Raw genomic sequence first — 19,064 nt, 5'->3', positions numbered from 1 at the left:
GTTTGGCGGGACGGGGATTCGAACCGCGACCCACAGATTGCGAGTCGAGTGTTAAGAGTTACGCTGTATCAAAGCTACATACTGGTCTATCTGCGCATACACAAATTGAATTATTTTTTCATTCAAATAACTAAGTGAATTTTGCTGCCTCTTTCCGTTTAAAATCTTGGTTTTGTTCCCAGTTTTTGACTTCAAAAATACAAATACAGCCCCCTAGTGGCTCAGCGGTAAGTCTAAAGACTTATAATTCTAAAAAAAAAACAACGGGTTTCGATATCTGTGGTGGGTAAGCACAAATTGCACACTGTGTAGCTTTGTGCTTAAAAATAAAACAGTCACTAACCGTTTACGTCTATAAAACCAACATTATAAACACATTAAATATTAACCGCTCGTGTTATTGTTATTTGTAAAGTTCAGAAGAGACTACATTATTTTATTGAGAAAACGTGCTAGCTGGTGAAATACTACCAAATCAAAACACTACATCAGCATTTTGGTTTTACCGAGTTTCATGCAACTGTTTGAAAAATTTTCGTTCTGTCCATTTATGTATATTTACTGTATTTCCTATAGATTTCGTCACCAAACATGCTTACTCTTTCGGCCATGGTGGTGTTACAATGTGAATGTCAATCCCACTTTTTCGTTGGTATAAGGTTATCCCAAGAATTGGCAGTGGATGGTATTTAATAACTGCCTTCCCTCTGACCTATCACTTCTAAATTGTGGATGGCTAGCACAGATAGTAATTGAATAGCTTTGGGCGAAATTCAACAAACGAACCAATAATTTCCTATTGATTTAAGCTATATTTCATAAACTCTTTAACGATATAACTTTGTTACTGATCCTTCACTAATTATAAGAAGATTATAAATCAACTTATGCTTTTATCGGTCATAAATATAAACAAACATACTAAGACTCGTGTCACACTAAACAATGCCCTTTACTCGTGTTTTATCATTGTTTTGATCCTGGTTTCAATAATACTGTTGGACTCACGTATATAAAAAATGTTCTTGGTTTAATACATCATTACCATCAAGAAAATATACAATAAGAAGCATTAAACAAAGTAGAATCTCTGGTTGGAAAATTATAAACTATTTTCAAAGTGAACTTTTGAACTTAGTTGTATGAAATTGGCTCTGACAGATAACAATAATTTATAGAATGTTTCTGCTCTGTTATATACTTTAGAAGAAACGGATTAGATTTAGTTGGATTACATCATATTCTTTGCTTAGTCAGTAGATATACGGAAGATCAAATGAAATGTGAAATCTGCAGACAGTGTTTCAGTTATGGTTCCACATTCTGTAATCCTTCAGCTGTTGAAGTTGGATCTCTTTCCGATCAGATCAATCAGTAGACAGAACTCCACTTATGGCTCCACATTCGTAATCTATCATTTGCTTAAGTTGGATCTCTCTCTGATCAGATCAATCAGTGAGCAGTGTTTCAGTTATGGTTCCACATTCTATAATCCTTCAGCTGTTGAAGTTGGGTCTCTTTCTGATCAGATCAATCAGTAGACAGAACTCCGCTTATGGCTCCACATTCGTAATCTATCATTTGCTTAAGTTGGATCTCTTTCTGATCAGATCAATCAGTGAGCAGTGTTTCAGTTGTGGTTCCACATTCTGTAATCCTTCAGCTGTTGAAGTTGGATCTCTTTCTGATCAGATCAATCAGTAAGCAGTGTTTCAGTTATGGTTCCACATTCCGTAATCTATCATCTGAGAGTTTTTACTGTAATAGTTTAGCGCTTATGATTTTACTTAAAGGTTAAGTGACAGAAAATGATGACAAGGTTCAATCTATCATAAACTCTTTATTCCATGTTTCTTAAAGATAATGCACAAAATCATACTGGTGAACTCATTAAAGATTGGTTATGAGAACACAAGGACTCATACTTTGGCCACCACAGTTGCCAGATTTAAATTCTATCGATCTTCTGTGGTCAGTTATTGAAACCAATCTTCTTAGCAGATCTCCACCACCTTCACTTCAACAACCAGAAGATCGACGAATGGTCAAACATGTAATTGTCTGATGTACAACACCTTGTCTCATCAGTTTCCCGTCATGCTGTGTTCAATGCTTGTAGAGAACCAGCGTTATATTAATAAATAAAATGTTGAAATTAGCAGGTGTTTCCATTATTTTGTCCAACCTGTATGTATCTTGGTATATGTTTTAAATCGCATTGTTAAAGAAGAGTGTGTGTTTTATTATAGCAAAGCCACATCGGGCTATTTGCTGTGTTCACCGAGGAGAATCGAACCCCTGATTTTAGCGCTGTAACTCCAAAGCCTTACCGCTGTCCCACCAGGGTACTATTAAACAAGAATCTTCCTAGTAAGATCTAACACTGATTTTTGGTTTTATTAGACAATTCAACATACACACTTACAATTGTTTTGCAACAATGTTTTCGCCCCTAGTGGTTCAGCGGTAAGCTTGAGGGATTATAATAACGCTAACATTCACGGCTCGATCTCCGCTTTGGACAAATAGTACAGCCACTTGAGCAGCCTTTCGCTTAAAATAAAGCAAAACAACATTAACTAAAGTTACGACGTTGTTTTTGTAACTGAAGTAAAATTAAGGTCGGCGGAAGAATACAGTATAACGAATTTTATAAGACGTTAACTATATGCTCTGAAAAGTATTTAATTTTACGATTGCCTTAAGGAATAATCAGCATTAAGAACAATACAATCTAAAAGTATTAATATATATATACTGTTAGCTAATGAAAAGTGTTACGATGGTTTTCTTGTTTCGGGAAAATAACGTTTTGCAGCAGAGATAATGAGTTTTATTCATTTTTTTTAATTACAATATTTTAAAACATAAACCAAGTGATTCAAACTTCCACATTTAACACAGTAAATGCATTTCTAAAAAGCAATAATTAGGAAATTACACAACGACAAAACAAAATGGCAAAACCAGCTAATACGGGATCGAATCCTACGTGATCTATTATACACCAGTCTCCTTGTCATACATTTCTGCATTTCCATTGGTTAAGTTGACTTTTCGTGAGGCGAGAGCTTCCCATTTATCTCTGTTGCTAACAGCTCCCTCTACCATTTCTATAAACCCGCTGTTGATCTTAGAAAAGACCTAAAAATAATCACCAAAAAAAGTAAAAAATTTTTATATTTAAATATTTTAGAGCACGAAAAAACAAGAACACGAACAAGAACTCTAACACTTTCTACAAGTTGGTATATCTTCTCCGGGAGTAAAAGAAGAACAGTTGTACGAATATGATCTTTGATCACTCTTTACACGTATACACGATACTAGTATAATTTACTTGTATACTGCGTTGTTGTTTCAAGCCTAAGATGAAAAAAGTATTACAAACCACCATTTGATAAATAACTAAGCACTACAGTAGCAGGAACGTTGAGTACAATATGGAGTATTGTAAAAAGTTTTTATCCCATTGGCTACAAGGCTGATTTTGTATTTAGTTTGATTGGCTGTTGAGTTACCAATCGGTGTGATCACTTACATAACACAACTATACATACACTCAGTCAACATTACCATCTAATGTTTGTACCTTACCGATAAAACAGGCACCTACAGATAATTTTCTAAGCTATTGGTGGTTTAAAAAAAATCAGTTATTTTGCCTTTAGTGGGAAAATTATACTCTTTTTATACAACTTTTTGTTGCATAGACTGGTTGACATACGAGTTTTTTTAAACTGATGAGTTGTATCTTACCTTATATAATGGTAGACATATTGACTGGTTGACATACGAGTTTTTATAAACTGACGAGTTGTATCTTACCTTATATAATGGTAGACATATTGACTGGTTGACATACGAGTTTTTATAAACTGACGAGTTGTATCTTACTTTATATAATGGTAGACATATTGACTGGTTGACATACGAGTCTTTATAAACTGATGAGTTGTATCTTACCTTGTAATGGTTGTATCTTACCTTTTGTAATGGTTGTATCTTACCTTATATAATGGTAGACATATTGCATCAATCCAACTCATGAGTTGTATCTTACCTTATACAATGGTAGACATATTGACTAGTTGACATACGAGTTTTTATAAACTGACAAGTTGTATCTTACCTTATATAATGGTAGACATATTGACTGGTTGACATACAAGTTTTTATAAACTGACGAGTTGTATCTTACCTTATATAATGGTAGACATATTGCATCAATCCAGCTAACTTGCATCTGTGGTAGTTCGTCTATCTTTTCTCTATCCATCAAAGCCTAAACAAATAATTACAGATCTTCGTGGTATAAATCACTGATACTCGAACCGAATCAAGCAGAGAATATCATTCGTGGACAGTTGAAATAATCTTTCAAAATGCTTACGTTCCGACACATATCCTTGTAACAAGTTTAAAACGACATTGTAACCACCTAGGTATATAAAACTTGTTTTGAATAATGATTACTCAATTCGCACTGACTTCTTTGAATTTTTTATACTTCAGGAAACATAATTAGGCTTTAAACTTGAGGTGCACCTTTCTACACTGGTCATTCTGTTCGGACCTGACCACCCATGCATGATCTGGTTGGGTTACTTTCTGGTAACTTTGTTAGGACCCACACCCATGATCTGTTTGGGCTACTTTCTGGTCACTTTATTAGGACCCACACCCATGCTCTGGTTGGGCTACTTTCTGGTCACTTTATAAGGACTCACACCCATGATCTGGTTGGGCTACTTTCTAGTCACTTTGTTAAGACCCACACCCATGATCTGGTTGGGCTACTTTCTAGTCACTTTGTTAGGACCCACACCCATGATCTGGTTGGGCTACTTTCTGGTCACTTTGTTAGGACCCACACCCATGATCTGGTTGGGCTACTTTCTGGTCACTGGTAAGTTGCCTTGTTCGATTGTAATTCATTTCACTGATGTTTGATCGGACTGAAATCTTGTGACTGCCGAAGAGAGGTGACTGAAGTCACTCTCGTGTTTTTTCGAAACAACTTTGGAGAATATGAGGGGACATGAATGTTTGCACTATCATCTTGGAACCTTATCCATTAGGGTGAAAATGAAACATTGTAACATAGTTTAAGGAACCAACCTTTCTCGACACTACTACAACACCTCCAGCAAGGACAATACAAGTGTTTCATTTAGTTAGTTGTCATTGTCATTGTTCTAGCCTAAAATAATGAAATGTGACCCATGGTACCATATGCTTACAGTCATTCGTTGTCTACAGTTTGCACTCTAAGCACAACTGAAAGTCGTGCTTTCCTGTTTGTATTTAAGATAAGTGGATTTTAGATTGGCTTATGACTGCCATAAGACAGTTTGTGTTCCTTATCATAATATGTTTGGAATTAGTCAAATCCTGACCAATATTGAAGAGGATAAACTTTTAAATTAGAGACAGCTAGCACAGACGGTCTTCGAGTAGTCTTGTGCGAAATTCAAAAAACAAACCTTCTTATGGCGCTAACCTTTTCCTACCGTTAAACAGTTTAACTCGGTTGACATAATTAGAATTAATGATTCTCTCTGGTCATTAAGTTTTATTTATTGTCTGTTAAACAAAAGAACAACAATGGTGTATTTGTTCAAAGTTTAACAACATTGTTCAGACGTAAAGTTGACTAAACCTAAAGATAAACAAACCTGTGGTTGAATTTTCAACTGCAGCCTTTCCTTGTCCCCTTGATCGAAAAATTCGTCAGTTACTAGTTTGGCTACCTAAAAAACGGAATATTGTTGTTAGTACTTCGCGACAGTTATAAGATAAGCTACTTAGATTTTAGAATTTTTTTATTAATAGTTAACGTCAGTTACTAGTATGGCTTCTTAAAGATTATTTATTTTTACAGTTAACGTCCATTATTAGTTTGGATAATTAAATCTAGAATATTTTGTGTTACTTGATACCGTCGGTTAGCTTGGCTGCTTAAATGTTAGAATTTTTTTTTATTATTATTTATCGTCAGCTAGTAGTTAGGCTACCTAAAGTTTATAATATCTTTATTACTAGTTATCGTGTCTTGCATAAAGAGGTTGAGTACATTATATTAAAACGTCTTGGAGCCTCCCAACATCGTTATAGTCCAAGTCGCCACGTCTAGTCATGATATATCTGACAATAGACCAGTAACTTAGCTTCATATGCAATACGCTCCGTCGTAAGGATGTCATGTCAAAGAACACCACTCCTCCCTGCACGCTTTCAATAAGCCATCTAATGTACGAATACGGCGGTTTTCTAGAATCCGTTTCAACAGTCCTAGCGTGCAGATATTCATGGGTATTGCGTCAACTGATCTATTTGGTATGTTTTTGTAAGGTATAGCGTAAATACCCATTTCATTTTCCAACTGCTTAAGATATGCAACGGTCGAACAGACATGTCATGGAAGTAGCTTGTGTACACTTGAGTTGTGTCCCTTTTCCAGGAGGAGTTCCTTCTTGATTATATTGCGTATTGTTACCTGACGCACGCTGCTGGCTTGTGTCACTGACTTTTGTATTCATGGATCTACAACTGTTACAAGACGCCGCACTTTGCTCTCCACAGTTGGGGCACTTATTACAGGATGATTCTGGTGTTGATCCCCGATCTAAACACATCCTTATGATCTGAGAGGATGAATATTTTGTTTTGGAAAGGGCTTTTACATATCCTTCCCAAAAGCGATCAATTTTCGGTGACGTCACACTACCTACGCAAAGCCAAACAATTTCAAAATGTAGTTCTGATACATGCCGTTACACCGCAACCGTATAACGGCTTTGGCTTGTGACGTGACTTGCTGATATGTGTATTAAACATCCTTTCAATGTGACGTACTCAACCCTCTCTACTACAGGTGTTTCTGCCTACTTTTTCTGGTATAAAACTCTACGGTAGTCTTTATTGTGTTCGAGTATAACGATTCTGTAATTACAAGTAGTTAATAAACAATCGTCTGTTTAAATAAACATGTTTAACCAGCTTCCTGTTTTTACTTATTTTCTTATTTAAGACGATATTTTGCTTCTGACGTTGCAGATGTCGTGTTTTCAATCTTTTGGGGACGTATATAACCTCTAAACACATAACATGAATACACGTGTCCTCGTTAATAACCTAAGGTAAACCCCCACAAGGATTAAATTAGAGAATACCAAATTACCCAACATCCTACACGTGTTTAAAATACTTTAACTTGCCCAAAAAAAAAAGAGATTAACCACAAAAATCGACCATCTTACGATTCTTTTAACTCGTTCCCTGTGGCATAGTGGTACGTCTGTGGGATTATAACACTAAATATTGAGTTTCAATACCCATAGATAGCCCATTGTGCAACTTTGTGCTTAATAACAAAGAAACAAACCATTTAACTCCGGACAAATAATATTTCAACAAAGTTATCGAAAATATAAATAAAATTTGGAAACGTAGTCAGCATTATCATCACAGTTCTTTATAATTCTATCGTTATTAACTAGCTGGAAGAAATAACTTTTCTTTTGAATAATACAATTTTTGTCTTCAAAAGAAGTTTTGGAATGATATCTCGAGGAATTAAAAAAAAACAGGATGACTAGGGCTATAAATAATAACATTAAAGCCAAAATAGAATTTGTAAAAATGAAACTATAGCAGTGGTTCCCAACCTGGGGTCCACGAAGGTGATACTGGGGGTTCGTGAGGTTTCATGTGACACCTCTTTGAGATCAAATTTCATTCAGTACAACATATCAGACATTTGGTGCATGTGAAAAAAAAACGATTACCCTGAACTGGCATCCAAACCACTGAAATATTTAATGTCATTCCCAACTACATATTTATGTGAGCAGGCTTTCTCACCACTGTTTTATATAAAATCAAAATACAGAAACCGCATGAATGTGGAACCTGATCTACACTTAAAACTGTCTACGACTGAACCTGAACACAATATCAACAAAGCCACATCAACCATTTCATTAAACAAGTAAGTTTTTAATACTGCTGTTTTTTTAATTGTTATATATTTCTTTTATTTGATAATGAAAATGGAAAAACGAGTTAATTATTAGTTAATAAAAACAGTTTGTTGGGTATAGGGAATCTTTCAAAAACATGGGGTCCTTGAGGAAAAAAATAATAATAAAAAGAGGTCCTTCGTGATGAAAAGATTGGGAACCAGTGAACTATAGTGTTACATATTACAGCTCTGTAATTGGTACTTGAGGTCCTTGGTGGTGAAAAGGTTGGGAACCAATGAACTATAGTGTTACATATTACATCTCTGTAATTGGTGCTTCTATTCGGGTGATATTCACAGGTGAAAATAGCTTCTTTTCTTGTGCTAACCTAACGTTTTTCTGAAGAATGACAAAATAAGCCTTGAAAGAAATGTATCCAAATCATAGTAGTATTTTGTGTTAATCCTGTCATCCAGCAAGTTTATGTTCTTGGTCGCTATCATAGCTTTATAGTAATCAATACTGATTTAATTAAATCCTCATCTTTGACCATTTCCTTTTGTTTCCTGTCTCTTTCTCTACAGATTTATAATATAGAAAACGAACATTTAAAAACACATACCAGTATATATATATATATATATTTCAAAATTAAATCAGATCTTGTTGTAAAATATTGGTCATAATAAGTCGTAATAAATTCATTATTTTTCCAGTTCTTACTCTCATACATTATCAACTAATAACCTAAAGTGTAAGATATTATACAAACACACTAGTACTGTTAAACCTAATAGAATGTTTTATCTGAAAGACTGCTTACTCTCTGTTGAATAGACCACGGTTTGGTGGAAGCTCCTAGATCACACGCTGTGATAAGCATGCTTTTTAAAACCTCTCGGTTCTCCTCTTTCTTCCATTCGTAGTTCGTATTGTCAACCAGAGAGAAGAATTTGCCGCGAAGTCTGTTCGAATACAAATCATACAGGAGACACTGAGGTCACGCATAAGCCAGTGGAAAGAAGATGGGTTGAATTATTCACAGGAGTTATCGATCAGCTTAGGGACAATACGTGATCAATCAATTACATCCAGTCGCTTAACGTATAATACCATCATTATGTATCTTTTGAGATACGTCACGTGATAACTCCTAGAGCTACACGTGACTGGGGGGGTGGAGTTTGTTAAGTCAATTTCAAATAACGATTAATGATAAGTATCGATTTGAAATATTGTAAAAACGAATTTTAAGTAAGTTTCGAGTAAAACTGTAGAAGCTAAAACAATGTTAAAATCGTACAGAAAATGGGTTGATAGTTTAAAAAAAAACACATATAAAGTTGGAGTAACTACAGATATTCCAAATAAAATCTTCTGAAAATCGGTAAAAAAATTTAAAAAAACTACTAAATATAAATAAAACGATTGTATTATCCACGCTGATACTGAGTAAAAAGATTTGAAAAAAAAACAACGGGACAAACTTGCAAATAATGCTGACAACATAAAAAGAGATTTCGAAGCATTGAAAACAATTGTATATATATAGAGAGAGATGGATATATATATAAAACCTACTGAAAGTATGTAGAGAGGTCCGTAGCAAGGATTGCATTTTTCAGAATGTTCATAACTCGGCTGTATTCATCACGGGACAATGTAGCAAAGATGTTGTGGTCCTTTAAAACATTACAAGAAACGATATACAGAGAAGAAAGATCTAAAAACGATCTAAGATCTAAGCCTAGCATTAAAAACGATTCTTATTAGAATCTCACGTCATCAAGTCAGGTTCTAGGAGAAAAGTTGATAAATCCAGATTTATTTTTGTCACGTATATTAGATCTGTAAGAAGTAGTAGGCCTACAAGAACATCTAAGAAAAGTAACCTATGATTTTGAAAGATAAGAAGAAAGATTAATGAATAAAATATTTTGTTAAATCTACATAAGAGCTTTTAATTAAAGCGATTAACAAAACTTTGCTAAAGTTACAATACAACTACGTCAGATTTTTCTAGTAATAACTTTGTACGTGGAATTAAGTGCAACTTTCCTCCACTACGTTGTGCTTCAAATCTGGTCTGTTTGTTTTCTACAAAAGTCCTTATAATTCATAGTTAACCCTAATCCTCTGAAGTAAACTACATGAAATAAAAGAGGTTTGAACTTGCTTCGCTGGACAAAATCATCACAGCATGGTTGAAATGGTGTTGTTCCATCGTCGCTTTATTCCCGTACAGCAAAGCCAAAGCTGAGCCAGTTCTGGAAGAGAAAAGAAAAGACATAGTAGGTGTACGGCCATAGGTAAACTGTAATGTGCTCATCGATCTGTTAAATAAATAGATGGAAGATGAAGAATCATAACAACGTACTTACTTTTGTTGAAATGCGTTATTCGTCCCCCTATGATCAAGATCGTGACAGAGACAACCCACCATCATTCCTAAGATTTCCAGGTCTGACAGAACACACTTGACACCACAATTCTGGAAGACAGGGAGTCTTAAATTAATGAGCTATTCTCTGATAAAACATGAGGTAAAATGGAGAAACAGGTAAATAACTGATCCGTTTCGTGCTCACAATACCATTTACTTTATTTACTGGTAAGTCCTAGAAAAATATTACCTTCCCTGACGAAAGTGCCAGCAACAACTAATGACCCTAACAACAGTGCCATCGAAACTAATGACCCTGACGATAGTGCCAGCAACAACTAATGACCCTAACAACAGTGCCAGCAAAAACTAATGATCCTGACGATAGTGCCAGCAACAACTAATGATCCTAACAACAGTGCCAGCAACAAATAATGACCCTAACAACAGTGACAGCAACAACTAATGATCCTAACAACAGTGCCAGCAACAACTAATGACCCTAACAACAGTGCCAGCAAAAACTAATGATCCTGACAATAGTGCCAGTAACAACTAATGACCCTAACAACAGTGCCAGCAAAAACTAATAACCCTGATAACAAGGCCAGCAACAACTAATGGTCCTGACAATATATGTGTATATACAAACTCAATATTCAGCCCTTATCTTTCAAATATTTATAAAATCTTCCTTTAAACTCTTATCTTTACAACTTCCACCACATCTGGAGGCAACCTATTCCAAAAGCCAATCACTCTGTTTCAAAAATAAAATATCTGACAAATTTATACTTGTCTCCCCTAATTCTACCATTCCTACCAATTCTTTTTATACTTCATGGCGGTAGTGTAATCATAAGTGGGCCTGGGCGGGCTGAGGCCCGCTCACTAAGCATCCAACCACGTTCTGCTTAATGGTTCCCTCATCTGAATACGTCATACGTAACGACTCTTGTCTGTCTGTCGTAACTATTCAGAAAAGCCAAATTTGATACAGTTTATTAGACTGTAATTAGGCTACACAACAGCAGCAAGATGTTAATTAATTATGTTTAAAGAGTTTCAGCTGCCACAACAACAACAACATATTGGCTTTAAATAAACCCATAATTTGATTGTCCATTCCGAGTATCCCGTTGGAATAGAGGATAAAGTTTGTTTGTTTTGTTTTTGAATTTCGCGCAAAGCTACACGAGGGCTATCTTCGCTAGCCGTCCCTAATTTAGCAGTGTAAGACTAGAGGGAAGGCAGCTGTTCGAGTTTACAGTTTACTTTATTCAGAATTAAATAAAGACAGGAAACCCGCTGTTATCCAAGAACGACGAAATAGAGTATTGAGAGCTAAAAGCTGGAGTTCCGACATACCTTCAGGATCGCGAACATGACTTGTGCAACATTAAATGCGTGTCGCCAGTTGTGGTATGGAATGTTTCTGTAGTTCTTTCTTACTGTCGCCAGAAAGAGGCATAGAACCTGTAAAATAGCACAAGAAAAACTTATATTGAAAATAACCACTTTAGGCTTAACGATGAGGATAATATCATTATATTATAAACATGGGCGTCCGCACAAATTTTTCCGGGGGGGGGGGGGGGTGAGTAGTGTGAAATTGTGAATTGAATAAAAAAATTCACATACATATGCTGAATGAATAAAAAAAATATGTTTTCTCATTTTCCGGGGGGAGGTGCCCCCTCTTGCCCCCCACCCCACCCTCCGGACGCCCACGAAACATATCTAGCAATTTGGCAGAAAAAGAAATAATTAAAATCCATACATTTTCCAGTTTTTACCTGCCCAGTTTGATATAAAGTATGCAACACGACGTCCCCCATCAAGGTTAAAGAGAATAGAAACGAGAACTTTAGTTTATGCAACAATAAAACAAACCCTTCCAATCTCTCAGTCAATCATTACGGGGGGGGGGATAATGTCCTACTTACAAGCCTCAGATACGGTAAAGTATGATGGCTCCTTTCCAATAAGTTTCACTCAGGTCAAAACAAATTAGTATTTGTCTCAGTTGAATAAAAGCTTTTAAGCAAGAAAAGACACGACGTCTCTTTTTATTTAACTGAATCGTCTTTGGAAGCTGTACGAATACTTGTCCCAATAATGCGTAATATACAAATCGGGTCTACTTTCAGTTGTAATGTTCATCTCCTAGCAACAGTTAATATGCCAGTATCAGAGTCTTGCTATTTCTATTATTCCCATAGCAACACTAAATTACAAGATGTCAGAATTATTTGACGTGTGTAGTTAGATGGAAACGTTATCCCCCGACATCTATCTTTGTTTGAATTGCTATAGCTTTTGTAAAATTTGTACATCCTGTTGAAGGCATATAAGTCGAAATATGGTGTAGTAAATTATCTGTAATTTTGAAACTAGCCAAAACAAAGGGCGTGTTTTTAAATAACGGAAAACTCATTTCCTTATTACAAACTTCCTAAACTAAATATTAAGGATATCAGTGAGTTTGCATTTGTATTATAAATGTTACTTACAGACACGTCAATCTTGAAATGCGACAAGAGACCTAAATCCTGGAACATGTGGATTGATGCTAAAATCATTTCGTCAGATGTCAAAGAGAAATCGTCAAACTTCAAACTCGTCAGCTCCAATTTCTTAGCTTCCGGCAGATGGCGACTCTGCTATACAGGCAAAATCATATTCTGGTTTTCAACAATAGTTTCATTGTTACATTTTCAAGACTTAAAACACTCTAAGAAAAATATAATATCTCAATTAAAAAGCATCAGATAAAAATTAAAAATAGTTTGAACTTCTGTTATTTTCAAGGGCCCGTCTAAAAATACATACTTGGCTGTATTAAATGGTTTGAAAGTAATAGCTTATACAAAAGCGAAAAACGACGTGTAAAACGTATTATTAGATACTTATTGCCTCTCAGTATATAAATATATATATGTGTGTGTGTGTGTTTTTCAGCATCTCATACTACACTAATATCTCTCTTCATTTCCTGTGCTCGGCATGGCCAGGTGGTTAGGGCGCTGCACTCGCAATCTGAGGGTCGCGGGTTCGAATACCCGTCACACCAAACATGCTCGCCCTTTCAGCCGTGAAGGCGTTATAATGTGACGGTCAATCCCACTATTCGTTGGTAAAAGAGTAGCCCAAGAGTTGGCGGTGGGTGGTGATGACTAGCTTCTTTCCCTCTAGTCTTACACTGCTAAATTAGGGACGGCTAGCGCAGATAGCCCTCGGGATTCGAACAGGGATTCGAACCCTCGACCCTCAGATTGCGAGTCGAGTGCCTTAACCACCTGGCCATGCCGGGCCGTATGTGCAAGTGATACAATTAAAAAAAAATAAGAAACCAAGCGCATATGAAGCATATATACATATACTATTAAACCATGCTTGTACATTAAAGATATGAGGAACTGTATATCGTTATCTTAAAGGAATTGAAGTGACCTAATGATTAGTGTAAAAAGTGGGTCGAAGGTTCGAGCCACGAATATGATCCGCACTTGTAACTATAAGAGCATCACAACTGTACCAATAAATCTTGCTATTTGGTTAAGAATAACCATATAATAAACATCACAGATATTTAATGTACAGCCACAGTTAAACACAGCTATATGAAGTTTCGTCATCAATAATGTACAGTCACAGTTCAATACAGCTACGTAATGCTGTGTGATCTTTAATGTAAGGCTACAGTTTAATACACCACAGCTATTTAGATGTTACTGCTTGAATTTTATTTGGCATATATTTAATTGTAGCCAAAATAAGTATAAATTTATCTTACCAGAAATTGCTTGATATCCTTTTGAGTCGCCGTAGCATGATAAGAAATTACCTGAAAAATACGTAATAACTAGTATTGTTAAATCCACTTCAATCCATCTATTGTATTGTTATATATCCTGTCTAGACTTTCTAAATCCATCTGGTATTATTTTGTAACTATATACGCACCAGAGTATCAATTCGTATACACCAGGACCTAAGCCTTGTTTGTATTTATCCGAGTTAGATTCCATATTATATCAATTCGTATACACCAGGACCTAAGCCTTGTCTGTATTTATCCAAGTCAGATTCCATATTATATCAATTCGCATACACCAGGACCTAAGCCTTGTCTGTATTTATCCAAGTCAGATTCCATATTATATCAATTCGTATACACCAGGACCTAAGCCTTGTCTGTATTTATCCGAGTCAGATTCCATATTATATCAATTCGTATACACCAGGACCTAAGCCTTGTCTGTATTTATCCGAGTCAGGTTCCATATTATATCAATTCGTATACACCAGGACCTAAGCCTTGTCTGTATTTATCCGAGTCAGATTCCATATTATATCAATTCGTATACACCACGACCTAAGCCTTGTCTGTATTTATCCGAGTCAGATTATTTTGTAACTACATACACACCAGAGTAACAGTGTAAAATACTTGATACCGTGTATATTAGCTAAATAAATATACACAACAAACCATACTTTTAGAACACAATGTAAGCACAACGATTGGGGAACTGTATAGGACTGAAGAGGACACATGAAATTGTCGAAAGCATTTTCCTCGTCTTTTTTGCTAATGTTTTGTTCCAAAAGTGTGGTTTATTTTTTACACCAGAGTAACGTTTATAGTCTTATAATCCTTTTTATGCTATCCTTTAAAGAATTTAACGAAACACTCTAGAAATTTTCTTACAGATACATTCAAGGTTGAATTATTGAGAAGTTTGATGGCCAAAATAAAAATAGCACCACATTATGTGGAAGAACCAAGGAAGATCTATCAAGCAAAGTTGGGAAAATCATGATAATGTTTAACACCCTGTGGTCATACCTTAATTCTTACGTCGAAGAACCAGGGAAGATCTATCAAGCAAAGTTGGGAAGATAATGATAGTGTTTAACACCCTGTGGCCATACCCTAATTCTTATGTCGAAGAACCAGGGAAGATCTATCAAGCAAAGTTGGGAAGATCATGATAGTGTTTAACATCCTTTGACCTGAGAGAAAGTCTTACACGGAAGAACCAGGGAAGAGCTATCAAGTAAAATGTTCAGAAATACAAAGCTCATACAGGCTATACACTCTGAAATGCAATGACGATAGAAGCCTGATAAACCATGAAATACGGAAAACCACATGTTTTTACATTTGTTTTAATACGTCAGTTTTCATCTCTTTTTCCTAAAGTCCACTATCTCAATGTAGTCACTCCAATTATCCTCAATCTGTAGCCACTCAATTGTTTCTAAATCTCTATTAATCACGGTAATGAACCTAAACTTGTAGGCACTCTAATGAGTAGTCACTCAATTGGTTCTAAATCTCTAGTCATCACAATAATGGTCCTAAATCTGTAGTCACTCTAATGATTCTCAATATGTAGTCACTCTAATGATTCTCAATATGTAGTCACTCTAATGATTCTCAATATGTAGTCTCTCTAATGATTCTCAATATGTAGTCTCTCTAATGATTCTCAATATGTAGTCATTCAACTGGTTCTAAATCTGTAGTCACTCTAATGATCCTCAATATGTAGTCATTCAACTGGTTCTAAATCTGTAGTCACTCTAATGATTCTCAATATGTAGTCATTCAACTGGTTCTAAATCTGTAGTCACTCTAATGATCCTCAATATGTAATCAATCTAATGATTTGAGATCAGTGGCCACTGAACTACAAGTTTTATTTTTTATTCCTTTCACGAATAAATGTTATCCAATTCAATGTGAATAGCATTTGATGTAAAACTAACTCTTAATTCACAACGCTCGTTGCTCTTCACTATTTTAAATAATTTGTTTGGTATATTTTTAACGTTTGATCATCTTTAAATAATTAAAACAGTGTAAAAGGCTCAGTTAAACAATATTATATTTTTTAGGCATCACACAAATTCTAGCGACAACAAATGTGACCTGAAAGGCTTGAGAGACAGGTCGAACCAGAAATCAACCTTTTTATGAGATATGGAAAAACATTGAACTAGTGAAACAAAAATAATGAAGATCAGAGCTTCTGATTCTATTAACGTAACATTTCATCTCTCAATAATGTTCATATAAACTTCACTCAGAAGTTTGAATCTTTTGTTTATCTTGTCTCTCTGGTCATCCACCGACCTATAAGTAAACATATCTTCACTGTAACCTCCTCAAGAGCAAAGTAAACGTACCTCAATTGCAACTTTCTGACGAGCCATAGCTTTCTCCAGTTCACTGTACATCAGCGTATTGTTGATTCCAAGTCCACAAAATAGGGTAAATGCCTAGATAATAAAGATCACGAAAATTTGAAATGAACAAGAAAATTAAGATCAGTAGAGTTATTCGGTGGCTGCTTTTGTTGAAAGAAGTTTTTTAAATGCTACAGTTATATGAGCACAAAATTTATATTAAACTTGTAGTCATATGCACTTATTTTGTATTTATTATTTTCATGTAAAAAAAAAACCTATCTTCTTTTAGTCCTGGCCCCCGGTGGGACAGTGGTAAGTTTACTGACTTACAACACTAAAATCCGTGATTCGATTTCTTGCGGTAGACACAGCAGATAGCCCAATGTGGCTTTATTCTAAAACAAATAAACAAATATTTAACCCTGGCTATTTCAAATGGCAGAAAATACTATGAAGTCCAAAACAGAGTCTTGACACAACTGCAACACACACACATAAACCAATTGTCTAACACAGCTGTCTAACACAACTGTAACACACACATAAACCAACTGTCTAACACAACTGTAACACACATACATAACACAGCTGTCTAACACAATTGTAATACACACATAACACAGCTGTATAACATAACTGTAACACACACATAACACAGCTGTCTAACATAACTGTAACACACACACATAACACAGCTGTCTAACATAACTGTAACACACACACATAACACAGCTGTCTAACACAACTGTAACACACACATAACACAGCTGTCTAACACAATTGTAACACACACATAAACCAACCGTCTAGCACAACTGTAACACATACATAAACCAACTGTAACACACACATAAACCAGCTGTCTAACACAACTGTAACACACACATAAACCAACCGTCTAGCACAACTGTAACACATACATAAACCAGCTGTCTAACATAACTGTAACACACACACACACATAAACCAGCTGTCTAACATAACTGTAACATGTGTGTGTTACAGTTATGTTAGACAGCTGGTTTATGTGTGTGTTACAGTTATGTTAGACAGCTGGTTTATGTGTGTGTTACAGTTATGTTAGACAGCTGGTTTATGTGTGTGTTACAGTTATGTTAGACAGCTGGTTTATGTGTGTGTTACAATTGTTTTAGACAGCTGTGTTATGTGTGTGTGTTACAGTTGTGTTAGACAGCTGTGTTATGTGTGTGTTACAGTTGTGGTAGACAGTTGATTTATGTGTGGTGTTAGACAGCTGTGTTAAACTGTAACACACACATAAATCAACTGTCTACCACAACTGTAACACATACATAAAGCAACTGTAACACACACATAAACCAGCTGTCTAAAACAATTGTAACACACACATAAACCAGCTGTCTAACACAACTGTAACACACACATAACACAGCTGTCTAACACAACTATAACACACATATAACACAGCTGTCTATGATATTTTATAAGTAAATAAACTTTCGTCATTTTTTAGTGTTTCCACAGACACACAGTATAACATAACACAACACTATTCGGAAAATTTATAAAAACTGAAACTTGAAATTTTATCTATTTTACATAAGTTTTCAAACTAAGCAAGCTGCGTGTCACCGGTTCGAATCCCCGTCACCGAACATGCTTGCCCTTTCAACCGTGGGGATGTTATAAAGGTACGGTCAATGCCACTCTCTGTTGGTAAAATAGTAACCCAAAAGATGGCGGTGGGTGTTGTTGACTAGCTGCTTTCCCTGCTAAATTACGGACGGCTATTGCAGATAGCCATAGAGTAGCTTTGCGCGAAATTCTAAACAAACCAAACTTCAGTAAGCGGCATATCTTGCCTCACTTAACAATATCATTTATAGAGTAAATTTACTTATGAAAGTATTCGAGTCGTCAAGGGGCGTAAAATTCCCTTAATCTTAGTCTTCCAGCAATGCGAGAGAAAAAAAAACTCTTAAAATGTAAATAGTTTTGTTAATAAAGTGGTTGTAAACGTTGCGATAGTAAAAAACTTTCAAAATGTAAATAGTTTTGTTAATAAAGTGGTTGTAAACGTTGCGATAGTAAAAAACTTTCAAAATGTAAATAGTTTTGTTAATAAAGTGGTTGTAAACGTTGTGGTAATAAAAACTCTTAAAATGTAAATAGTTTTGTTAATAAAGTGGTTGTAAACGTTGTGGTAATAAAAACTCTTAAAATGTAAATAGTTTTGTTAATAAAGTGGTTGTAAACGTTGCGATAATAAAAACTCTTAAAATGTAAATAGTTTTGTTAATAAAGTGGTTGTAAACGTTGCGATAATAAAAACTTTCAAAATGTAAATAGTTTTGTTAATAAAGGGATTGTAAACGTTGCGGTAATAAAAAACTCTTAAAATGTAAATAGTTTTGTTAATAAAGTGGTTGTAAACGTTGCGGTAATAAAAACTCTTAAAATGTAAATAGTTTTGTTAATAAAGTGGTTGTAAACGTTGTGGTAATAAAAACTCTTAAAATGTAAATAGTTTT

The 19,064-nt window shown here is 35.2% G+C and overlaps 1 protein-coding gene across 3 annotated transcripts in view; it reads right to left on the bottom strand.

Annotated features, from left to right (window-relative positions):
- Positions 1–2,848: 2,848 nt before the first annotated feature.
- The window catches only part of LOC106467000 (dual 3',5'-cyclic-AMP and -GMP phosphodiesterase 11A-like), a 30,942-nt gene continuing 14,726 nt past the window's right edge, over positions 2,849–19,064 (bottom strand). For 2 of the 3 annotated variants that reach the window (XM_022395080.1, XM_022395082.1), the window contains 11 exons: positions 16,549–16,641; positions 14,147–14,197; positions 12,864–13,013; positions 11,719–11,826; positions 10,349–10,458; positions 10,144–10,234; positions 9,549–9,649; positions 8,791–8,932; positions 5,679–5,753; positions 4,202–4,285; positions 2,849–3,144 (listed from right to left, as the gene is read on the bottom strand). In XM_022395080.1, the coding sequence (XP_022250788.1) occupies positions 3,001–3,144; positions 4,202–4,285; positions 5,679–5,753; positions 8,791–8,932; positions 9,549–9,649; positions 10,144–10,234; positions 10,349–10,458; positions 11,719–11,826; positions 12,864–13,013; positions 14,147–14,197; positions 16,549–16,641 (1,149 nt within the window). In that variant the 3' untranslated portion in view covers positions 2,849–3,000. The remainder of the gene's footprint in view (positions 3,145–4,201; positions 4,286–5,678; positions 5,754–8,790; positions 8,933–9,548; positions 9,650–10,143; positions 10,235–10,348; positions 10,459–11,718; positions 11,827–12,863; positions 13,014–14,146; positions 14,198–16,548; positions 16,642–19,064) is intronic. The other variant, XM_022395081.1, reaches the window with a different exon arrangement.

The sequence above is a fragment of the Limulus polyphemus genome, unplaced genomic scaffold (assembly GCF_000517525.1).
Source record: "Limulus polyphemus unplaced genomic scaffold, Limulus_polyphemus-2.1.2 Scaffold2455, whole genome shotgun sequence".
In the NCBI taxonomy this organism is placed as follows: Eukaryota; Metazoa; Arthropoda; class Merostomata; order Xiphosura; family Limulidae; genus Limulus; species Limulus polyphemus.
This window is presented reverse-complemented; position numbering and strand designations above follow the sequence as displayed.